Source organism: Lates calcarifer, linkage group LG16_LG22 (assembly GCF_001640805.2).
Source record: "Lates calcarifer isolate ASB-BC8 linkage group LG16_LG22, TLL_Latcal_v3, whole genome shotgun sequence".
Lineage (NCBI taxonomy): Eukaryota > Metazoa > Chordata > Actinopteri > Centropomidae > Lates > Lates calcarifer.
Genome location: NC_066848.1, coordinates 10,882,824 through 10,908,476, shown reverse-complemented (window position 1 = coordinate 10,908,476; position 25,653 = coordinate 10,882,824). Strand labels below are relative to the sequence as shown.

General features: G+C 36.9%; 1 protein-coding gene and 1 long non-coding RNA gene across 2 annotated transcripts in view; both read right to left on the bottom strand.

Annotated features, from left to right (window-relative positions):
- Window positions 1-3,267: 3,267 nt before the first annotated feature.
- LOC127143439 (uncharacterized) lies at window positions 3,268-7,370 on the bottom strand. Its single transcript, XR_007814845.1, has 5 exons — window positions 7,097-7,370; window positions 5,951-6,014; window positions 5,253-5,331; window positions 4,398-4,459; window positions 3,268-3,884 (listed from the first exon to the last, which is right to left on the bottom strand). It is a non-coding gene; the product is annotated as an uncharacterized LOC127143439 (long non-coding RNA).
- A 2,116-nt stretch (window positions 7,371-9,486) lies between these two features.
- Window positions 9,487-25,653, bottom strand: part of sorcs3b (sortilin related VPS10 domain containing receptor 3b) — a 39,593-nt gene continuing 23,426 nt past the window's right edge. Inside the window, exons 10-27 of the mRNA XM_018696917.2 lie at window positions 24,988-25,134; window positions 23,982-24,084; window positions 23,512-23,588; window positions 23,297-23,388; window positions 22,380-22,487; window positions 22,028-22,145; window positions 21,696-21,829; window positions 21,006-21,119; window positions 20,260-20,431; window positions 18,597-18,783; window positions 18,189-18,322; window positions 17,731-17,854; window positions 17,302-17,414; window positions 16,828-16,962; window positions 16,056-16,155; window positions 15,022-15,127; window positions 14,730-14,890; window positions 9,487-11,231 (exon numbers count right to left, since the gene is read on the bottom strand). Of these exons, the coding sequence (XP_018552433.1) occupies window positions 11,167-11,231; window positions 14,730-14,890; window positions 15,022-15,127; window positions 16,056-16,155; window positions 16,828-16,962; window positions 17,302-17,414; window positions 17,731-17,854; window positions 18,189-18,322; window positions 18,597-18,783; window positions 20,260-20,431; window positions 21,006-21,119; window positions 21,696-21,829; window positions 22,028-22,145; window positions 22,380-22,487; window positions 23,297-23,388; window positions 23,512-23,588; window positions 23,982-24,084; window positions 24,988-25,134 (2,190 nt within the window). The 3' untranslated portion in view covers window positions 9,487-11,166. The remainder of the gene's footprint in view (window positions 11,232-14,729; window positions 14,891-15,021; window positions 15,128-16,055; window positions 16,156-16,827; window positions 16,963-17,301; window positions 17,415-17,730; window positions 17,855-18,188; window positions 18,323-18,596; window positions 18,784-20,259; window positions 20,432-21,005; window positions 21,120-21,695; window positions 21,830-22,027; window positions 22,146-22,379; window positions 22,488-23,296; window positions 23,389-23,511; window positions 23,589-23,981; window positions 24,085-24,987; window positions 25,135-25,653) is intronic.

The window sequence follows — 25,653 nt, the reverse complement described above, 5'->3', positions numbered from 1 at the left end:
ATAGTATAGTCAGGCGTCAAAAACTTTCATAGTATAGAAATGTATCAAAAAACGTCACAGTATATTAAGGCATCAAAAAATGTCATAGAATAGGAAGGCGTCAAAAAATGTCATAGTATAGTAAGGAGTCAAAAACCATCAAAAAATGTCATAGTATTGTAAGCTGTTAAAAACTGTCAAAAAATGTAGTATAGCAAGGCATCAAAAACTGACAAAAAATGTCATAGTATAGCAAGGTGTAAAAAAATAACAGTATAGGAAGGTGTCAAAAAATATCATAGTATTGTAAGCTGTTAAAAACTGTCAAAAAATGTCATAGTATAGGAAGGCGTCAAAAAATGTCAAAAAATGTCACAGTATAGTAAGGCATCAAAAACTGACAAAAAATATCATACTATAGTAAGGCATCGAAAAATGTCATAGTATAGCATGGTGTCAAAAAATGTCATAGTATAGTAAGGCGTCAAAAAATATCATAGTATAGGAAGGTGTCAAAAAATGTAGTATAGCAAGGCATCAAAAAATGTCACATTATAGTAAGGCATCAAAAAATGTCATAGTATAGTAAGGAGTCAAAAACCACCAAAAAATGTCATAGTATAGCAAGGTGTCAAAAACTGTCATAGTATAGTAAGGCGTCAAAAAATGTCATAGTATAGCAAGGCATCAAGAACTGTCAAAAAATGTCATAGTATAGTAAGGTGTCAAAAAATAACAGTATAGGAAGGTGTTAAAAAATATCATAGTATTGTAAGCTGTTAAAAACTGACAAAAAAATGTCATAGTATAGCAAGGTGTCAAAAAATAACAGTATAGGAAGGTGTCAAAAAATATCATAGTATTGTAAGCTGTTAAAAACTGTCAAAAAATGTCATAGTATAGGAAGGCGTCAAAAACTGTCAAAAAATGTCACAGTATAGTAAGGCATCAAAACTGACAAAAAATATCATACTATAGTAAGGCATCGAAAAATGTCATAGTATAGTAAGGAGTCAAAAACCACCAAAAAATGTCATAGTATAGCAAGGTGTCAAAAACTCATAGTATAGTAAGGCGTCAAAAAATGTCAAAAAATGTCATAGTATAGTAAGGCATCAAAAAATATCATAGTATAGGAAGGTGTCAAAAAATGTAGTATAGCAAGGCATCAAAAAATGTCACATTATAGTAAGGCATCAAAAAATGTCATAGTATAGTAAGGAGTCAAAAACCACCAAAAAATGTCATAGTATAGCAAGGTGTCAAAAACTGTCATAGTATAGTAAGGCGTCAAAAAATGTCATAGTATAGCAAGGCATCAAGAACTGTCACATTATAGTAAGGCATCAAAAAATGTCATAGTATAGTAAGGAGTCAAAAACCACCAAAAAATGTCATAGTATAGCAAGGTGTCAAAAACTGTCATAGTATAGTAAGGCGTCAAAAAATGTCATAGTGTAGTAAGGTGTCAAAAAATAACAGTATAGGAAGGTGTCAAAAAATATCATAGTATTGTAAGCTGTTAAAAACTGTCAAAAAATGTCACAGTATAGTAAGGCATCAAAAACTGACAAAAAATATCATACTATAGTAAGGCATCGAAAAATGTCATAGTATAGCATGGTGTCAAAAAATGTCATAGTATAGCAAGGTGTCAAAAACTGTCATAGTATAGTAAGGCGTCAAAAAATGTCATAGTATAGCAAGGCATCAAGAACTGTCAAAAAATGTCATAGTATAGTAAGGTGTCAAAAAATAACAGTATAGGAAGGTGTCAAAAAATATCATAGTATTGTAAGCTGTTAAAAACTGTCAAAAAATGTCATAGTATAGGAAGGCGTCAAAAACTTTCATAGTATAGAAATGTATCAAAAAACGTCACAGTATATTAAGGCATCAAAAAATGTCATAGAATAGGAAGGCGTCAAAAAATGTCATAGTATAGTAAGGAGTCAAAAACCATCAAAAAATGTCATAGTATTGTAAGCTGTTAAAAACTGTCAAAAAATGTTGTAGTATAGCAAGGCATCAAAAACTGACAAAAAATGTCATAGTATAGCAAGGTGTCAAAAAATAACAGTATAGGAAGGTGTCAAAAAATATCATAGTATTGTAAGCTGTTAAAAACTGTCAAAAAATGTCACAGTATAGGAAGGCGTCAAAAACTGTCAAAAAATGTCACAGTATAGTAAGGCATCAAAAACTGACAAAAAATATCATACTATAGTAAGGCATCGAAAAATGTCAAAAAATATCATAGTATAGTAAGGCATCAAAAACTGACAAAAAATATCATACTATAGTAAGGCATCGAAAAATGTCATAGTATAGCATGGTGTCAAAAAATGTCATAGTATAGTAAGGCGTCAAAAAATATCATAGTATAGGAAGGTGTCAAAAAATGTAGTATAGCAAGGCATCAAAAAATGTCACATTATAGTAAGGCATCAAAAAATGTCATAGAATAGCAAGGCATCAAAAAATGTCATAGTATAGTAAGGAGTCAAAAACCACCAAAAAATGTCATAGTATAGCAAGGTGTCAAAAACTGTCATAGTATAGTAAGGCGTCAAAAAATGTCATAGTATAGCAAGGCATCAAGAACTGTCAAAAAATGTCATAGTATAGTAAGGTGTCAAAAAATAACAGTATAGGAAGGTGTCAAAAAATATCATAGTATTGTAAGCTGTTAAAAACTGTCAAAAAATGTCATAGTATAGGAAGGCGTCAAAAACTGTCAAAAAATGTCACAGTATAGTAAGGCATCAAAAACTGACAAAAAATATCATACTATAGTAAGGCATCGAAAAATGTCATAGTATAGTCAGGCGTCAAAAACTTTCATAGTATAGAAATGTATCAAAAAACGTCACAGTATATTAAGGCATCAAAAAATGTCATAGAATAGGAAGGCGTCAAAAAATGTCATAGTATAGTAAGGAGTCAAAAACCATCAAAAAATGTCATAGTATTGTAAGCTGTTAAAAACTGTCAAAAAATGTAGTATAGCAAGGCATCAAAAACTGACAAAAAATATCATACTATAGTAAGGCATCGAAAAATGTCATAGTATAGTAAGGAGTCAAAAACCACCAAAAAATGTCATAGTATAGCAAGGTGTCAAAAACTGTCATAGTACAACTGTTGAATTAATATCACAAAAGTGATTTTGTAATGCAGAAATGCCAAATATTCTCTACTTGCAGCTTGCAATTAAAATGTATAATTGAGGCTAAAAAAAAAACCCTAACCCTAACCTTTGGCTAAAAATATTCACTTTCATACAATATCAAACAGACCAGAAAAATATTCAGTTTTCAGAAGTATTTATTTGAGTGCTGCAACAGTACAAATAGAAAAAGGCATTATATACCGTAATTTCCGGACTATTGAGCGGACCTGACTATAAGCTGCAGGTGTCTAAATGTTTTTGCGGCATGAATCTCGATAGCCCATAAAAATCTATAAATTAGCTACATCATTGTTTAAGTTGCAAGGTTCAAAGTGTGTGAAAAAAGTAGTGGCTTATAGTCCGGAAATTATGGCAAATATAAAAAGATAATATATCAAAATTATAAACAATATGAACAGTATAAACAGGACTATGCACACAGTAATAGACGGAAGTACTGATATTGCACTCTGGCAAAATACCAAAATAATAATCTAACCTGTGTAGAGATGTGAATGTGTGTCTATGGAAAACAAAGGTAAGATGGCTACTTAAAGAGAATGTCTTTGTCTCAAGCCACATGTCATAGTATATATAGTAAGTTGTCAAAAAATCCCATAGTACAGTAAAGCATAAAAACATTTAAAAAATTAAAGAAAAGTATTCTGTAAAACTTTTCTGTGATTAACACATGTTCTTGTCTCTGCAGGAGAAGACAACAGCAGCTGAAGACCTAAAGTGGATGAAAGAAAACAAGTGTTATGAAGCTGTTAATTAGGTACAAGACATTCACCATCTAACTGCTGTAAACAGTGTTGGTTTCCTGTTGTTGAAGTGAAAACACTGTTTTTCTCTACGATCTATAATGTAGTCATGGGCACATTTTCCAAAGACTAATACTTGTGAGAACATTCAACTGCTTGTGATAAAATTAATAATTGTACCACAAGCAGTTAAATGATGACCAAGATGCTTAGTCTTTGGAAAATGTGCTCATAACTACATCAACCCTAGCTCTAAGTGTTTCTTTGAGGTCAAATGTCTCTCATTATCTTTGCTTTGATTTGTTAAATGTTGTCTGGAATAAAATAATTTTAAAAAACTTTAGTTGTATTTATATATATATACATACACACACACACACACACACACACACACATATATATATATATAAAATTAGTATTATTATTTTTTTTTTTTTTACTGCCTGGCAGAGTGAGATTGAAAAGAATAAACAAACACTGACCTTCTGGAAATGTCTTCATGTCTGTCTCTTCTCTCTGTGATTCAATGGTAGAAGTTTGAATCCTGTGGAGAAAAACACAACAAACATTAATATAAAGAAGTGACTTTTACCACATCAGAATAAAAGCACAGAGTTTCTGTGTATTGAACTTCAAACTGTCAAAACAGAGAGAAGAAAAAGACACTAAATCTACAAAGAAACCAGTGTGTGGACTAACTGGTTCTGGACTAATAAGAACTAGTCCAAGAGTTAATTTGCTTTACACACAAAGACAGAAGATGCTTTGACTGGAGAACTGAGTCCACCAGCTCCTGATATTCCTGGTATACCACTGATACAGCAGTGGCTAGAAATGTTTCTTTATCCAAAGTCAGTTAAAATTTGAACTAAATTTGGCTGAGAGAGCAAGGAAGACATCTGCTCCAAAGATGATCAAGACAAGAACAACAATCAAGAGACACTGTCGTCCGCCATGTTTGAGAGTCCAGAGTCTGGCTTTTGATGGTGAATCTGTTAGTGTGTGGTGTGCTAGTCTTCACGTTGCACATCATACACTGTAAGAACAAAACTGAACTCTGACATTATTTGTCATCATGTGTGTGGTCTCTCACATTTTCTAAATCGGGTAAGATTTTAAAAATCTTTTAGTGTGTGCCAGGCTTGAGAGAGGAAGATACCTGATGTTTAAATTCTTCATTTTCTTTGAACTGTACACTCATGAACTATGTAAATAAACTTTAATAATGAGTTAAGTCTTTTTGTGACAAATCAAACTGTTCAGACTTCAGATCACTGAAGATATATAATGTCAGTGCTCTGTGTTGGACAGTTGATGTAAAGCTGTTTGTGAATTACCTGGAAGCCTCTGTCTTGGTCTGAAAGAATTTCTTCAATCTACGAAGACTCTCTGCGATCATAGACAAAGTGGTGACACCTGGAGGAAATAAAGAGAGAAACATACAAAGGAAAATGATCAGTACCCTATGACCTATTCCTCATCAACAGTTTAACCCCAAAACACATAAATATTCAACATTACAGCCAAGCCAGAACATTTTTCAAACATTACAGGAGTATATCAGAAAATGGGCTGTTTACTGTCACATATAACAAGAAAAAGCATCACATCTTTAAGAATCAATAACAATAAATATTTGGGAAACTAAATAATTAAACTAAAAATAATTGTCTTAAATCTTAAATTTCTATATTAATTGTTTATCAGTCTATCACTGGAGGAATCATGTATATTGCGGTGAAATGCATAATAAAAACTTTCACTTCAATATGTTTTTGAAAGCAGGGTTTTAACTTTTGGTATTCTTAAATATACTTGAGTCCATAGGCAGAAAATTAACAACTATTTTGAGTTTTTAAAAATTACTACAACTAGTACTATTTTCTGTCAAATTATGGACACAATCAACCATTATTATAATCAATACTAAACTCATCAAATACCATGGATTTAAACAATAACACTGTTACTAACATTAATAATTCACCTCATTAACACATTTTCTTCAGGCTGGGTAAATCTTTAGGACACATACCTGTTTGGTTTGTAAGGTGAGAGCTGGTGATTCTGTCCAGGCTGCAGCAGCTGAATCAGTAAACCTGGAAAACACAAGTACAACACTTGACAAACAAATAACCTCATTATAAAGAATAGTTCACCTCCAAAACTTCAACAGTGTAGAAGAGTACAACACTGACAACTTAACACTAGAACCTTGACAATCAGTTTGAGATTTGCAGTAAATAAATTACCTATATTACTAGATATTAATTTATTGATCTCAGAAAGAAAAGCAATATTTAAAATAGTTTTTCATAATAATTTCTAACAATAATCTCAGCTCATACATTGTGACCTTCTCTTGAGACTTAAAACTTGTGGAGGATCACAGAGTTAAAATCTAGTTTTCAAGCTTGTATTTAACTCAAAACTAAGCTCAGTAAGGTCTCAAGTCACCACAAAGAAAGTTCTATATTCAATAATATACATTACAGGGGATCAATGGATGGCTATGGAAAGATTACTACCACAAAGCTAGAAAGACACACAAACGACAAAGAGGCAAAAAAAACTGAGTCGCAAAACGATCACAATGAGATGCTTAACTGCCATACTGAAACACAAAATGGCCACAAAGAAAAGTTAAATGGCCTGGAATAGACATAAAACTAGAAAGACACAACACGATGCAAAACAACCACCACAAAGAAGCTGACCGTAAGATGTAAAACAGCCAGCTAGAGACGCAAAACGGTGCAATACCACTACAGATAGATACAGAATGATCACATCGACATGACAATCCGCCATAAACTGACTTAAAATGACCGAGCTGGAGCACAAAAACTCACCCACGTAAATAAAAACGACGACAAAAAGGGAAAAAACATCATGTAAAAATAAAGCTGATGCTAACGCTCGATGCTAATGTTAATGCTAACGGCCACGTGTAAAACAGCCAGGTAGAGGTAAACCTAAAATCACCACAAATGGCCACAAACCGATGACAACGACACGATAAACCACCATAAACACAAATTCTATTCTACACAAATTCCAGGAGCCCATGCAATATAAGCGACTAATAATAGAGTTGAACGATACCATTACAAGGTAATGCTAATGCTAAAGCTCTCCAATAACATTAATGCTAACGCTAGCCGCTAACTGTTTGCCTTACCTTTGCGCTGCAGATGTGTTCAGCGTCCAGTCTCACTCGTGTTTGACAAAAACTGCTCCAGAAATTGTTTTAGCTTTTAGTTTTAATATCCATGCCTCTTCGGTAACGACATTTTCTCACAGGACCAGCAAACAGAAGCAACGGTTCAAATCTGTTTTCAGGCTTCGTTTCTCCACTTGGCTCCTCCCAGAAGGTCGTAACCAATGAGAAGACACGTCGCGGCAATGACGACATACGTCAGCTAACATAAAAAATAAATAAAACATCTATCTATCTATTATGTTAAACTGGGGAACAGCATACTGGCAGTTCTGCTCTTCTCCCAGTGCCTGTTGGAGCAGAGACTCACTGACCCTAGGAGTTATTCCAGCAGAAGCTTAGTCTTCAGATGGGACACCCAAGCTGAACAGGTCACAGGGTAGAGGCCTGACAAAGTGCAATCCACTTCTCCAGGTTGGGGGTTGGATAGGTAGCTAATAACCCAGTTCCATGGAGAAAACACTAAAAAACAAAAATGCCCTACACAAAATGTGTGTAAAACACTCCCCCAGAAAATTGCTGCTGTAGCATGATGCATACCAGCGATGCTCCCTTCACATTTCTGACTGCCCCCTCATTTATACCTACGTAGAACTGGCCCTGTACCAGAAGCTGATGTGTCTGGGGCACGAGGGCTGCTCTTGTATGGAAAGTGGTCTCTGCATCCCAAGTGGTCACAGAGGGGAGCCTCACTTGATGAGATTGTCACTTGCAACTGTCATGGACCAGGAATTTGTGAAATAAAGGTATATTACAGTTCATTATACACATGCTAAAAAATGTGTAATTTAATTTTAATGTAAAGACAGAGAGCTAGATAGATATTAGATATTGCCATGCATACTTGTTCCCAAGGTTAGTTCAGTGATTTCTTCAACAGGGGGTTTTACCTGATATGTTCCAACTACGACGCCTGTGGTCTTCATCAGAAATCTTGCTGAAGCTTCTTGTCCGATGATTTATGCGGTTTCAGGTAGGACAACTATGGCCACATAAATCAGCTGACAGGAAGCTTCACCAATACGTCTGAAGACTGCAGGCTTGGCAGTCGAAACATGTCAGATAAAAAAAACACAGGTCTTTATATAAGAATAGCAATTTAAATCAATTTAAGTCAGACACAATTAGCCTCCTCAGTCTGTTGTTTACATGGGCAGGCAAGTTGAAATGACTATTGAAATAATTTTGAGATGATGTGATTCCCAAAGTTGAGAATTTCTTTTCTTTTTATTGAGAAGATGAAATAATACAGTGTGTATTAGTTGTGTTATTTACAAGAACTAAAACGGTGTACAACTTTAAATTGGATTCATTTTCATGAAAGTTCAAACTGTTCGCATCTAGGGCTGAATTCAGTCAAAGATACTGTGGAGTATATCACATTAACTCGACAGTTCTGCAGTGAATATTGTGCTGCTCATTGTCTCAGCAGCTTATTTTATTTGTGACCAAAGACTGTATCTTCATCTTGCGTTTCAGTGGTCTCCAAAGTTATATGAGCTAAAAATAGTTCTGGTCATGTCTAGTCTGTGTAGTAGTATAGCAAGTAGTCAGTGTATTAGTAGTAGTTCAGTCTAGTAGTCTCTCTGCTGCTCCAGGTCCTGGTAACAGGTGGGATTCCTAACAAACCCACCACACTGCCAAGGCCCTTTGCACTGAGAACTTACTCTCAGAGCACTTTTCAATCTTCACTTTGGGTGTTGGACTTAAAAATCTACTGACTCTAATAAGAATCAAACCCACAACCCACAACCTCTGTATCAATAAGCAGGCCTCTGAACATTTGAACAACATAGCCTCTGAACAACATAGCCATTTGGCCTGGTGCTTGACAGCTATTTCTTCAAGCCTTTCAGTATTTGTATTTGGTCTTAGACTTCAAAACTCTTTGAGCCTCATAAGAATTGAACTCCAAGAATCGAACTCAAACTCTTGAGACAGGTCAATAATTGCCTTGTAACAATACATTGTGAATTTTTAGCCTCAGGGCTGAATTCAACCAAAGGTAATGTAGAGTCCTGCAAAGTTTCTAGCATGGAAATGAGCCCTAAATTAACTATAATCAGTAAGATTGAACGAGGGACAGTTGATCTCGCCCCTAACAATTCCAAATTAGCACAAGCATGGGAAGACATAAAAACCAAGGCTCTGCCAATTTAGCCCTAGGTCTGCAAAGTGCAGACTTTTATGAATCCAATTGTATCCACTTGAACACAATTGTAGTTCTTGTAAATAAAACACTAATTACACACTAAAATAATAGTTGTGTGTGAAATGTTTTCTGAATGTCATCATGATAAATCCTATTAAAATCCTACATATTCCACTACAATGTAAACTATAGGTGCATGCATAATAGAAAAACATAATTCCATATAAAAATACATTTATTTTGAACATTTTCAAAATGGCAATTTGTTCACAGTAAGAAATATGATTTAAAACAAGACGGTTTTTATATCATCGACAAAAAGGAACAATATCATAGATCATGCACAACTTTTGGGAAATTGCACAACTAGACTATTAGACAGGGTGTTTAATAATTAGTTTAATGTGTCAAGTAAACTTTAAAATCACCATGATATATATATTTACAGTACTTGCTCACCCTAATGTAGTCTTAAGTCTTTTATCACAGATAATTAGGGCATGCTACTGTAAAAAATAAATAAAAAAGAGGACATACGGCTTGTTGTGAGACTAAGGGTCATGGAAACATACTACTGCCTGTTCAGTGGGTTGATTTTACAATAAAGTAGGATGAAGCTACCATGTAGATTTACATTCCATCTTATTCTATGTACAAATTGTCAGTATTTCCACTTCAAAGGCCAGACTTTCATGTCTATATATCATGGTTTTGTTGTGTACCATCATCTGAGAGACAGTCATTGAAAGCACCATGTTATCTCACAGAGCAAAACCAACAACACATTTCTTTCTTAGAAGCATTCACAACAATCAGATTTTGACATTTTTATATATATATTCATTATATTTACAACTCAGAGACCTCTAGTTATAGGGCGGTAAATGTTAAAAATTTATCCAGGGTGTAAAGTTAAAAGTGTCGTTACAGGAATATAACTAAAGCTAAAATGGCCTATTAATTATATTTCTGCTGTATGGCGGTACAGCAACATGTGTTCTGCCTTCACTGACAACTCTCTGGTTTGAGTTGTATTATTCATTCAGGATGTAAGGAACTGAGGCAAAAATAATACCAAAAAAGAAATAAATAAATATATAGGAAGGTTACACTTGACCAATTTTATAGCCTGTTGGTTCAGTTTGTGCGATAGAGGGAGGCATTATTAACAAGTACTGTGAGATTTCAGAAACATTTTTATTATGTTAAATTAGTTTCTGATTTTCAAACCCTGGACAATATTAGAATATCCCTTGAGGGCCAAAATATCCATAAAGTGACTCATGCAATTTAGATTCAATGCCGAACTTGAAGTGACTTTATCAAACTTATGCAACAAAACCTATACATTCTTTCTCTTGTGCTAATGTTTTCTCATTTACATGATAAAATTATTCTTCTCAGAAAGTTTCTTACAGTAGCCCATCGTCAAAGCTTTTGAGGTATTTTATTTTAGTGACACAGTCTGCGGCTCCTATCCATATATGATCCTAATAAAGAACCATATTGATGTCAGAGGGATCATCAGCTGAATCTTCATAACACACCCAAATTAGGAATGTCACATCTGTGGCGGTGGTAAAGAGCGAGGGATTCCTAATGCTAATTGGACATTCTGTGCCGGGCAATATAGTTATCAGCCAATTTCAGTGATTCACCGCCCTCAAACTAGAAGCCTAGAGTCTGGCTCGGTGTATTGATCTTCATCAAATATTGTAAACTAGATACTTAATCTATCCATGTGAGTTAAAAACATGACTTTGAACTATAGCAGCTATCAGCGTGAAGTAAATAAATAAAAACAATGCCAACAAAGCAAACAATTTCAGCACAATTGTAACACAACAGTCTGTACTTACTCAGTAACAGAGCGCATGTCTTAGACATTAGTACAATTTGGAAATTCCCTTGTAACAATTCTCTCCATATTTCTTCCAATTCCGCCTGAAACATGCAAACAAGTGAAAAAACAGATTAAATACAGGGACATTTAACTGCTGTGATTTCACATGCACATCATAAGTTGCTGTTATCTGTGATATTTTGGCTTTATCTACATGACACTAATATTGGGGTGAAGTAATAGCTTCTTTTAAACATCAACCAAACAACTGAAAGTTCAATCTAGATTCCTCTAATCTTTTTATGTGAAGATCAAATGGTTTGTACACGCTTTTGCACTTAATTATAAATTCATCACCCAGGCATTTTGGTTGAAAAGCCCCCTGTTGTCTCAACAAAGGAACATGGCCTATCCAAGCAGGGCTGAGCTGGTGATGGAGGGCTGATAAGATGGGATCGCTGTGACAAGTGGGGTCGTTCAGATTGTGCAGACACTGGCTTTTTTTCCAAAGGTGGCACTTTTATCTCTTAGCTGTGTCAGTATTAAATTCAGTGATTTGTATAAAGCTGCATGAAGCTAATTTCATGTTCACTCATATAACTAATAACCTGGCAGTGAATTCATCAAGGTAAAGATCTGGCTGTCAGTTCGGATTTGCTAAAGAAAATATGATTTATGATATTTAAATAGCTTTTATATGGAGAATATTTTAAGAGTAACATCTATGTACTCTAGGTCAAAATCACAATTTGAAAAGGCAAAAGATGAGATAAAGTTTAAAATTAAGAATAAAGGCTTTTTATCAAATTTCTTAGTATTTAAAAATGCTCTTAAAGTTAAAAGGTGGCTATCATAGATGGCTGCAGTACAGAGACACTGACACACACACTGTTCCTCATCTGCCAGCTGCAGAATTCCTTTCCTGTTCCACTTTGGTTTTCTTTTTCTTTTCTTTTCAGCCGATTTCCTGTATTAGTATGTATGGGTATATTAAATAGCTGGTCATTTTATATGTTAATATCCACTGGATATATTAAACCTGCAATAATGGAGAGAGGATGTACACACAACACCGACATATAATCATCTTTAAAGTTGATAGGTTGAACCCTTGAGTATTTTCTCATCCAGCCATTATGGAGAAACGGTTTTCATTACAAATTGATAACACTAATTTAGCTGAGAGTTGGTTTTCTGGACATCTGATGAATTTAAGCCTAACATCCACTCTTTTTTACCTGCTAAATGCTCCACTATGTTCACCACTTAGTCACTAACTGTGACTGTCTGCTGTTTGGTGCTGAACAGGTAGTATACAGCGGGTTGTTAGAACTTAAAACAGCTGCCTGCTGCAGCTGAAAACAACATTGTGAGAGCTGGAACAAAACAGCAAAGCAGTTGAAACTCACTATAAAGCTCCATTCTTATTTTTGCAAAATATCCATCGATTGAATAAGATGTGAGGATTTTGTAAAGGAATAAACAATTGAGCAGCTGTAGGGTAAATCCTTGTCTCTGATGGGCTGTTAATACATGAGCTGCTCTTAAAGATCATACTCATACACTATACAAAGAAGTCACCCACTTGATAAATGATTTATTTCTCATACTCAAAGATAATTTTAACCATATGTTGGCTCATTCTTAAATATAATTCTGAATTCAGAAAAAAATACTTCTTCCTCATAGTGCATGAACAATGAGGGAAGTGTAGAAAAAGACTGAGTCATGCTAATAGAGTTTTTATAAAACAAAATCCAAGATTTTCTTACTCAAATTGAGAAATACATACATATTTGGTGTCTGGGTAGACGTGTTTCGACGACCTCCTGCCTGGTGCAATGGATCACACAGAAGAATCCTGAATCTCTTTTACAGCTTAATTAATTCTTATTTCAACTGAACTGAAAATGTCTACTTATTATGAAACATGAGCCTATGTGAGCTGTCATGTTAGTCACTCAGAACTGATTGGTATTAACATAAATCAAATTAAGATCCTAAACTAAACTTTCATTACGTACAATTTTCATTTTAATCTGTCAAATCCTCCTTTAAATGTTCAATTCCTCATTTGAACCTTTATGAATTTTGACTGTGATTTTTACTTCATTGCTTGAAGCTGCAACGTGACAACTATCAGTGACTAGCAGATTCTTCTCTGTCTTAGAGCTTGTAAAGCCATTTGGACTAAAATGAGAACACATAAAATCACTGAACCCAGACATTAATTAAATTAAAACTGGCTAATGTTTTTTTGCTCTGGTAGGGGCCATGTTTCCCACTGGCTGGAGCAAGACCTACCTCACAGGGTATGGAAAATTCCCTACCTCATAAAATACATTTCGGAGGAATGTGTTTAGACAAGGTTTGAATACAGTTACATCTACAAGTCAGGTGACTCCCAATGCAATAGTGAAAAATAACTGCAATATCCAAAACAGATGAATGATTACTATTAATCCTGGAGCGAGTGGTCAGTGACCTCCACTAGTCAGCTCACTTGAAAGCAGATGATAGCTTTAGATCTTACAGTATACTTGTAAAATGGATTGAAGCCTTGTGGGAGCAATTGTATCCAAGCCAAAATCACTGCATGAAATCTTTAAACAGCAGGTTGTAAATTCATTTAATCAAGCCACAAATCAAAGGTCCCATGCTGCTCTGCCTTTCTGTAAATAAACACTTCAAAAAAGCCAACCAAAAAGGAGTTAATTTGTTTCAGATCAGCAAGGACTTGGAAAGGTAGAAACAGCTGAGAAATGAGGAATAGCCAAAGTGCTGAGTGACCAGAAAAAAGGCCTGCAGCCCACATGTCTGTGTCAGGAGCACTGCAATGCTACTTTCGTCAAATAATCCACACTCTCTGCAGGGACTGAATAGTTCTCATCTAAAAGACATCACAGTGGATGTCAGGCATAGCAATCAAAAAGTTAACTTGTCATCGTGATATCTGGTAGCTGTGCAGATGCTGCAGTTGTGCGTGTGCAATTTGCAAAAATGTGACACGCTGCATTGGCAAAGATGTTCCAGCACCTCAGATGTGTGCCAGAGTTCAATCTCGCTCACAGAAAAGCCTTTACAGTACATCTTTTAAGTAAGACTGAAACCAAATTGTGTTTTTGTGTCTACATAAAATACAGTTAAATTGCATTCAAAACAGATGCTCAGTGACATGTTTTTAGGCTGATAAAATGTTAATCAGTCTCCGTCTCCTAGAGCGACAGTCATTCCTTAAGTCCTGTATTAATGTGTTTGAGTTGTGCACAGATATAAATATTCTGTATTTCATTTAGTCTCGGGATAAAAAAATTGCATCACAGCTGTCATGTAGTTCCCAACTGAATCTTCTGCATCCTAAAATGCACTGACTTCAAATCAGTGGTGGTAAGTAACAGAACATTTACTCAATTACTATACAGAAGCACATGTAATTAACTTGAGTGTTTTAACTTCCAACAGAGCCCATTTTCGGTTGAATAGTGAGTACTTTTAGTTTTAGACTTTTTACATGTTACTGAGAATCTTTAAACTTTACTAAAAAGACCTCAGTACTTTTTCCACCACTGCTTTGAATAGTAAATGTGTAGCTGATGTACCTCGGCTCCTGGTCTCCAGATCCTTCGCCATGAGTTCTTTTGGAGAGGGAAACTCACTAAGCTTCACCTTGGTCATGTTGTCGTTCTGACCGACTGTGCTGATCACTTCCGGTTCTTTCTCATGACTGTCCTCAGTCTGAACGTGGATCCAAGGTAATTTTCTAAACGCACGGAGGTAACAGAGCAACGTATGTAAGGTTTTCAAAAACAACGAAGTTAATTCATTTTGGGGGGGTTTTTACATTTACAGCTGATTTCAATACAATTTACTTTCTTATCTGAGTGAACGCACCTTTTGAACTTGTAGATGAAGAATGCGGCTAAACCAACAAATACCACAGTGAGCAGCATCAGCATGGCAGACCCACTGTGGATGGTGTTTGAATCCACAAGTGGTGCTGAAAGACAAACATGTCAAGTCAGTGTCACATTTTAACCATGACAAATGTGTTAAAACCTCTCTGTTTTTTCCTAAGCCATGTCTTATTTCAAGGAGATTACTTTCATTACCCCATGTCATATAACTACTGCAGGCACCGTTTGAAGAGCTGCTCTCCGCATGTTATCCCCTCTGGGTATTAAAAGGAACCTTTAGGAGGTCCGCTGCCTCTCCCTGGGGTCTGTCATGCAGGTAGCTTATGCATAGTCATGGCTTTTTAAATGCTGAGATGCAATATTCAAAGTATTTCTCCTCACCGCCCATCTCCCTCTCCTTCAGAGAGAAGCCTATGAAGTCTATGACCTTTCTGGATCATTTTAAAGGCAACCCAGACCTTTGTATGCAGACACAAATGAAGACAGATCCGCTGGTGGATGAAAAGGGTAAAGCCACGCAGGGTTGATCGACACGTTTTTGCGATATGCTAATGACCCGGTGACCCCGCTGATTTCCTCAGTGCATACCAAATGCCTTCTTTGTCAATCATGTCATTGATCGGCTGATTTCTACTGTCTCACAGCCTCAGGTGGAAAAACTGATGCACTGTAAAGGATATTTAAATCCTGTGATATACAGCATCATATGGATCTCACTCAGGGAATACTGTTGTTTTTGTCTTGTTCTATTTTTTTCAGTGTTTGGGTAGAACTCAATGTCGAATAATCCCAAGAAAGATATGTGTCTTATCTCTTGCTCATCAGTGAGCGAAACAAATGCACTGTGGATGTGTAGATATACTGTAATAAGCTGGCATAAATTAAGCCAGAGGCCTTTTTGGATGCTTTGTTTTTATGTACCTGAAAAAGGTTTTTATTTTTTTTTAATCTAACAAATACACTGGGTCCAAGTGCGCAGAAATCATAAGCTAAGGTTACAAACAAACTTACCCAAAGTTTGGTGAGTCATATACACAATGATGCGGATATCAGCTTTCAGTTCAAACTGGATCAGGCCTTGGTTCAGGGCAGTGACAAAAATATCTGATATCTGTTTAATGTATTAGAAAGAAACACAAAAAACAAATAAACAAACATTATGAGATGTGTTGCAATAAAAACTCTTTATTGAAGATTAAATATCATTATATATAATAAACTGGCAATTTATAGCCAACACCTTCTTATAGAAAGGAGTCAACAAATATGTTTCTTTGCAGAGTTAGATGTGATGATTGACAACACTCTCATGTCTGTAGCTTGGTTCAGCATAATGGCTGGAATCAGTGAGAAACAGTTAGTCAGGCTCTCTTCTTTGTGTTCAATTCACCTAGTAACACCCCATAATTTGACTAATTAACACATTACAGCATACCAACTTGTTATTTTTACATCTGTGTTGTGTGCAGAATATACCAATGAGATAAAATGTGTTGATTTGTTATTTTCATGTCTTTAGCAAGCTTTAGAGATTTAGTCATCTAACTCTAGGCAAAAAGTAAATACAGAAATGTCAAATTATTTTGGTTTGGCTCCTTTACATAGCAGCTGGTATGAAAGGGCACACAAAAAAGCGGAGCCAAAATTAAGTAATCTCATTATTTACTGGTGGACATGTTTTGGCAACTGCCTGCATATACTTTTTTTTATACCTAATCATCTCATGTTATTGAATGTGTCATAGTGAAACAGCTTCTCAATAAAAAGATTTCATGGTTCTTACCGTCTCCAAAGCCTCCTCGCTCCTTCTCTTGTGCTCACTTGATGTATGCTCATCAGGCAGGATAAAGAGCTCTGCAGTGGTTGGAAGTCCTGGGTACAGAGATACCAGAAGTTGATCTTCAGAAACCCCGGACACCTGCAGCGACAGGAAAACACAACAGGCAGGTGTAAGTCCACTTCAGAGGGAAAAGTTTGGGCACAAAACTTTGGACAACAAAGTAAAAACCAACGCTGTCCCATGGCTAACATAACATTTTAACATCAGTTTGAGGTCCAATTCACATCAGACAACTGCGTCTGGTTACTGTCGTCACCGGTAAACTATAAAAAGAACAAATTTCTCTCATGGACCATAAAACATCATGACTGTTGTATCAATACTGCACACAGATATAAAATAGTAATGACCCTGAAAGCCACTGGTGGCTGATGTTGACTCCAGGAAAGATCTCAGAGCAATAGGGACTTGATGTACCTGTGACAGAGCTGTCCGCACCACACGGCCTATGTCCTCCCTCCACTCGGGGATGTCAGGATTGTGCTCATCAAGCGCTGGCGAGAACGACAACAGCAGCGACCTGAAGAACTCTGGGAAAAAAAAGAGGTGAAGTGGCGTCTCTTAGAATATGAATGCTACTTCTGGTTTAGTTTTTGATTAATCTGATGTGCAGTTTTGTCTTTTTTCATTTGGCAACATATGCCTTGAAGTTAATTGCTCCTCAAGATTTCGTGTTCGTTTACCGTGACATTTTATTCATTAGATAAGTCCACGCTGACATCAACGTGGCGCCGCTAGCAGCGTGGACCGAGAGGCATCATACTTTCCCAGAGATAGCGTGTTGCATATTCATGTAACGTGCATTGCACCAATTAAAGTGCTTTGAAGACTGTCTTCCCCACTCACCTTTAACAGTTATAACTTTTGAATCCTGCATTACGGTGCTCCCAGAAGCAACCTGGACCGTGACCTTGTTTTTTCCCTCTCTGTGAAACGTGTAAGAGATGCTTCCCTCCAAGGTTATAATGGGCTGGAATTCAAAGGGAAAAACAGAGAAAATTGCACAGAAAAAACAGAATTCTCTCAGCTGAATATAGAATACTATGCACATGCAGCCCTTGACAAACTGTATAATGAGGGGGTTCTGCAGTGAGCACAATGGATTTGATAAATAAATATGACCAGCCATCTTAGTTGAGCAGTCACGTGCAGCTACGTTTTACATGATTTGTGTGAGAGCCTTGTAGATTTATACACTGTAAACAAGAACACAAGGACATCAAGGGAGGAGTAAGGGAATGGAAAGCACTGCAGTAAACAGGACGATAGTGGGAAAAATGGTGGGAGGAAGAGAAGCTTCTCACCTCAGAGCTGTTGTCAAGCCACCAGAAGAAGGTCAATGTTCTGGTGTGACTCGGCCACACCACTGCGGTCAGATTAGCCTCCTTCCCCCTGATGGCAACAATAGGAGCGGAGAGATATACACGCTCCACTGGACCTGAGGCAGAAATGCACACATCCAGTGCATACAAATAAATGCACGCACACACAAAACACACAAAAATACAGCAAACTCTGAATATTATTGTGATCACAGCTGATGTACATTTAGCTCCAGGTGTGTGCTTTTGCATTTTCTAAGGCAGAAATGCATAAAAGTAATGCAACCATGAAATTCAGCAGAGTGGGAATGTGACTATGCATGAAAGAGAAGATGTTCGTGCTATATGCACTGCCGCAGGAATGAGTAATGATGTTTCTTATTCACATACTGGTGATGTGTAAAAACAGTGTGCTGCTGTCAGATCCCTGGCTGTTTTCAGCTGAAGCTGTCACTCGGTAAATCCCAGTCGTTCTGTAGATGTGCTTGATGCCATCATCAGTCCTGCTCAGGTTAGAGTATGTGATCTTGATGCCGTCCCCAAAGTCTAGCTGAATGCTGGTTCTCAGCGAGTCTCCCTGTGGATGGACGGTAAGACATGGCATCTGTCACCACGGCTTAGGTCAGGATGCTTCAATTAGACCACATACAAGTGAAGTAAGCACAGTCCAATACTCAAGTGCTTGGACTTAGATGTCGTATAAGCTGTGTCACAAACACTTTTTAGGTGTATTTGAATGGAAGGAGACAGAAATCCAACAGAGAAAAGAAGAAGAAAAGAAGAAGAAAAGTAAAGAAAGCTACAGAGGTAAAAGAGGTCATGAAAAGTGTCCCAAAGTAAGAGGGATCTTTTTTTATTTGGTGCCATCTCACCAAATGATAAAAATCATCCAAAATAAACATACATATTACAACCAAATGAGAAAAAACATATTTTCTTACTAACCTCCAGTGGCACCTAGCCATGCAGATAGCTTTGGTTTTATTTATGCTCTGAAATACAATATCTGTTCTGTGAGATTTCTGCTGCCACACTAATATAATAGGTTAAGGAGGCTTCATTTGTAGTGCTCACAGCCATGAAAAATTACATTTAAAGGCTCAACAACAACTTATCTTTCCAGAATCAGTATCAGTGTGCCCATTACTCTGGATAATCCACAGTTTCCAACATCCAACACTTTGTCTGCAGGTTTATTTAGTCTATTTTTTCAGTTGGAAGTCGTTCCAATATAAACTGTTCACAGTGAGATCTGGGGTTTACCCAGAGTTAACAAGGACATTGTTAGATTTTTTTTTTTTTAATTCACCACAAACAAAATTCTTTTTGCTCCCATAGTATTGGGCTAGAGACAGAAATCTCAGGGATATCTTACATACTAGTCAAACAAAACTATCTGCATGGCTACACTAGAGGTATGTGGGAAAATGTATATTTTAGCCATACTAGTGACATGGCTATAGGGATGGCAACATCTGTAGGTCCACTACTTTGGTCCACACTGAAATATCTGAACAATTATTGTATGGACTGCCATGAACTTTGGCATTCATTCCCAGATGATGTATCCTAACGACTCTGGTGAGTGACTTTTGACTTTTCCTCCTGTGCCACCACGAGGTTGTAGTATCTTGACAAATAGTGAATGCATTGCAATGTTGCAAAGTTATTCAAGGTCTCCAGGAGAAGAATACTAATGGTCACCTGATAAAATACCACTGGTTGATTTCATATGGCACTATCATCAGGTCAAAATTAAAGTTTAGCCAATACTTTGATAAATCTCTGCGAAAGTAATGACATATCCAGCAGCCTAAACTGTGCTTTGCACACGCTAACATGCTAAATTAAGGTGGTGAATGTGGTGAAAATGGCAAACCTTATACCTGCTAAATAATCAGCATGTAAACACTGTTATTGTGGGTATGTAAACAAGCATTAGCTCAAAGCACTGCTGTCTAAGCTTGGATGAACCAACCCTTTAAAACATTTGCTAATAGTACAGCTATTGCTTGCTCTAAAACTACAATAACTTTTAAAAGATATGACTTACATCGTCAAGGTAAACCATGAAAGTAACGTTACTTCCAACAGTGGAACTGAGCTCTCCTTGACTGGTGGACAGACGGAGGCCTCGAGGTGGTCTGGGACGACACGCCTGCCTCCTGGGCGAATACACGTTCTTTCCTCCCTCCTTACAGTTATTGGACAAAACCTTCCGATACCTTTGAAAGATTTAGTTTAAAAGTGTCATTTCCCATTTCCATACATTATGTACATAGTATGCAATGAATCACATCAGTGGACATCAATCAAATTGCAACTCTGGAATGGTTCTGTCAATAAAACTTCACAAAGTAACAGCAAAATGTTTTAAACATTTACTACTTATCTTTGATGTTTTTATGTTCCTGTAGCTGTTTCACCACCATCTAGAATTTATCTTAATTTATTCCAGTTCTGAGCAGCTCCTCAGTTTCATCTCTGCAATTATTTGTGGGACAATGGTGTCCATCAGCAGCACACAGATTTAATGTGCGTTCTTGCCTCTTTGAGTGTTCTTAATTTTGTCACTTTTCAAGTGTGAACACACTGCATACTCAACACCTGCTGAACATTATTATGTATTATGGAATTGGGACACACTGTAGGTCACTTTTTTTTCTCAGAGCCTTTTTTTTTCCTGAACCACTGAGGAACTGAACCATTATTTTCTGTTTGTATTCCAGACAATATGATAAACAAGCTCGACTGGAATAATATTGTTTTGAGATGGGTTGAACATTGGGAGCCACTTACCCTGTGCTGTTAAGGAAGCTTTGGCTGGTGCTACAGCTTTTAGCCGCACCATTTGGATTAAACCAAAAAGCAGGGGAGCACTTCCCATCCGCCTGGCGCTCCCACCCATAATCACTGCCAAAAAACACGACATTTCATAAATTGATAAACACTGCTACTCAAATAATCTAGCTCCTACAAGCTTTTGTAGTGGGGCAAATGCTTCATAGTCGGAGCTTCATGGCATATTTTAAGACCATAACTAGAGACATGATTGTCAGACAAGCAGGATCAAACAGAATTTCAGACAGATGGATAAAAGATATTTAAAATTCATTTAGCGATTCATTATTAATTGAATTCTAATAAGTCACTTGACATTATGCAAATTACAGTAGCACAATGAAAAGTTCCTAACTTCCATCCACAATTTCCAAACTATAATTAGATTTGATGAATACAGTCCTATCGGTTATCCAGTAAATATGCAATGTAAGATGGATATTAAGGCATATAAAGTTCAGCAAACTGATACTTTCTGATTACAAATCTACATTACAGCAGCCATTAATTAAGGACAATCGAATTAGATGTTCAAAGGAGAGGGGCTGTTTTGTAAACATGTAATGAAAGAAAGAAAGTACCACTGAGGATAAAAGTCTCAGTTACAGTTTAGTCCCAGTTGGGAAAGCTGAGAGAAGAAGTCATTACCATTCAAAATCATAGGCTGTGCAGAGGCATGGCTCTGAGGAATAGATCCTGGAGTAGTCCTGAGCCAGCATGCAACGGTTGCCTGGCCTGCGCTTCATAAAGATCTGCTTCTCCCCCATCACACACAGCTCTCCCTATCAGACAGAGAAAAAGATGATCTACGTTTTTTCACACAGCTGAAAGAAACTCGAAAAAGAGAGAGAGAAAAGAGTACAGACGAGAAAAACTCTTGGTCACACATTCAGCGAGTGTACTGTGTTTACACTGACAGCAGACATACATGCATCTCAAGAGGCTGACAATAAATCAATAATGTTTAATATTGCTGTTACCTTGTTGTGCAGGTGCCATGTCTGATAATCTCCGTCCATGCATCTCCTGCTAAAGAGTCCCTTGTAGTCGATCTTGATCAGCTGCCACTCTGACCGATGGCTGAAGTGTCCAAAGAAACTGGAAGATGATTCACCAAAATGCAAATTTCATTTCATTTTCTATTCTACTACGGATGGGCAAGTTTCAAATTTGATGGTGTGAACAAGACAAGATTCCCTTTGATGACAAGTTTTAGTCTCTGGGGGAGAATCATGTGGACCTTTCTTTGTTTACATCAACAGAGAAGCTAATTCCTCAAGCCTGTTATTTGTTTTTATTCCTCCTGGACTGTGCTTTTGAGTCTCTGCTTACGTGATAATGTGATTGTCAGATTCTGGTTCCATTAAAACACCATCCACATACAGAGGCGCCAAGGAAAAACTGTGACGATCCCACTTCTTTCCTTCATCGAGACTGATCCTGCATTAAAAAAAAAAACAGCTGTCAATGCAAGAACATCTGTTTATCCATGTTCATCTATCTGTAGTGGATAAATATATTCTCCCGTTTTTATACAACATCAAACATCACAAGTGCACAAGTTAAGCAGTGAAAAACAAGGTAAAAAAGAAATATGATAAAAGATTTCAGGTCATTTAGCTTTTGCCACGGTTGAAAAATGAAGCACCTTGGATTCTCTTCAATGTGAAAAATTATCTCGACAACAGGCTGAACAATAGAACAAATGTTCCTCGGCTCAGGTAGATTTTTGAAGGTGACAAAACAACAGAAAAGAGAGATATGACTCCGGTTGTAACATTAGAAATAGATTTGGGGGGGGGTTTCAAATCACCTTTCTCAGAGCTTAATCACTTTTGACAGGGCTGTGGTATGCAGGGACATCAAAGTAGATAGTGTTACAAAGCTCCCACAATATGAGGGAGTTATGAGGGCATCCTCAGTCTCATATTTCCACCCAGCTCTACTTCTCATTTACATAAAAGCACTCAAACCATCATATCCAACCAAGAGTACAAAGCTATAACAGACTCTCTTCTGTTGGAAATGATTCTGTCTCTGTTTTGAAGCTGCAGAGCTGATACAATAGTCATGCAAACTTCACCCATCAGCATTTCAAAAACATTAAATGTAATCATATGCTGCAGCAAATGCCCTCCACAACCCCCCCGCAAAGAATGAAATTATACCCAAGTAATTTCCCACCACAACTACAGTTCCTACCTACAGTAATTATGATGTCAGTATTGCTGAAGTGCAGCTACACCTACCACAAGTGTCGGATTGGCGTAGCTGCATGTAAGACTGCCAGCAGAGCCCCGCCATTGTCAAGAAACCAAATGTTGTACTCTTCATCAAAAATCTGCATTGACGCACAATGGAGGGAAAAAAAGCACATTTGCTCCACTTATGACAACACACTTTCAATATGAATACATCTGTTTAAGGCAAGCACGTGCAGTGTGTGGACCCAGATGGCTCTCACCTGTCTCCAGCTATTCCCTGCATCTGATGTTATAAACATCCCAAGGTTGGTGGAGGACAGCTCTGTACCGATATTCCCTGAATGCGAAAACATGAATAATTTCACCCTGTGTATATTTACATAGCAAAGACTCCATAACACACTATATGCACAATCACCCGATAAAATCGTTAAGAGTTATTTTGTGAATTTGTGTATGTCCTCATTCTCCACTGGAGGACAGATTTATGACTTACTGCAACCTAATCATCTCACCCAAATATGAGATAAAGGAGTTGGAAGTTTCAGTGTCTGATTTCAATGACAGAAAGAGGGCACTGTGTGATTAGTGTTGTGTGTTTTTGTGGCTGCACAGCTATAATGTATTTGGAATACCTTTGGTGATGAAAAATACTCTCACCATTTCCGTCAGGCCTAATGTGATCAGTTTGATCTGTAAATCAAAATGCACGACCTTTAGGTAACCCTACCTGTAGCCACAATGATTCCTGGTACAGACTTTTTGCTGGTGATGGGTCCTGACGTGTAGGGATTCTCCACCATCTCCAGATGAAGATGCAGCGAGCAAAATGGCTGTCAACAAAACATATTCCAATAACAGCACAGGTTGAGACACTATGTATCAGACAGATCTTAACAGAGGCAATTATAATTAGCTTTGCCTTCAAACTATTCTTCCCATTGAGAGAAAAATGCGAACATTTTCAGAGACCATTTATAAAACAAAGATACTTTGTTCCTCTCATCTGGTCTGAAAGAAAGAAGGAGAATGGCTGAGAGGACACAGAGGGCATTTGAATTGTTTCATTCTAAAGCAAACAAGGCATGTAATTAAAATTCTCCAAGATGCACTGATAAAACTGGCAAAATTGATTCAAATCATTTCACTCATCTCTCAGACTAAAGCACACTGAAAAACATCAATAAAGCTTTTCAAACAGCTGAGGCTGGAGGGGGGTCAGCAAGCAGAGAGGAGCATAATGGCCAAATGTATGACACAGTGTAAGATTGCAACCTGCTATTAACTGCACAATATGCATGATTTCAAAAAGTCTCTAAATGGTCTAATACTGACCAGATTAGGTGAATATCATACCTGCTGAATAACAACGTGGCCACATAATTTAATTCAGTGTAATCTAACATTCATTAGTGTAGTGTGACTACAGGTAGTAAATTGAAATCACAGAGGTTAATGGAAAGTCTGCACCCCTGAAACTAAACAGTATGACACTCGGTGCCTTATACTGATAATAAGAATATTCCCGCCAAGCATCTCCTCTGCCATTTAGGAGGCTAAAGAGGCAGGCTGATGCCGAAGCTGGCACCTGGCCTTGTGCAAATGTGGCTCCGAATCAAAGAATATCCGAAGCACAGCTGATGAGGTTGAAACATTTGATGAATGATATATGTCAAAAGCTTCATTTCACATGAATAAGAGCATTCATTCACTCCTGCCTGAAGGCTCAAGCTCACCAGAATGCAGTGAAGGTTATTTCCAGCCACATCAGAGGCAGGAGCTGGCAGAAGGGCCCATGTTTGTCCCTTGTTGTAGGTGATAAAAGTCTTGATGTGATTATCCACCAGTTTGTTGGCGAGATACATGCCATTTATCCCCTCAACCTATGAAGGAAAACAGAAACAGGACTATAATTTCATACATTTTATTTTATTAATAACATATTGTATAGTTGAAAACTGTAGCTGTATGTTTCAAGAAATGCTTGCACTGGATTAGGGACTTCCTTTGGTAACATTCTTAATTTTATTTAAAGTAAATATTAAGGCCCTTTACTTGAATGAAACATGCAATTCAGCAGTGTAAAACACTCTATTACAAGTGCTGCTTTCAAAATGTTGCTTAAGTAAAAGTATAGAAATGACAGTATCAGAATGTACTTAAAGTATCCATTACGCAGACAGGCCCTTGTCAGTGTTATTATTGTTCTTGTGTTAGTTCATTATTATTGATGCATGAACAAGCTCACTGATGTAGAGCTACTATAACCACTATATATACTGAGGGCTAGTTTAAGCAACAACAATACATCATATTTTATAAACTCTTTATATGTTTTGTGTGCTGAATCTTAATGTAAAATTGACTGTATATATACAGTCTATATATATATATATATATAC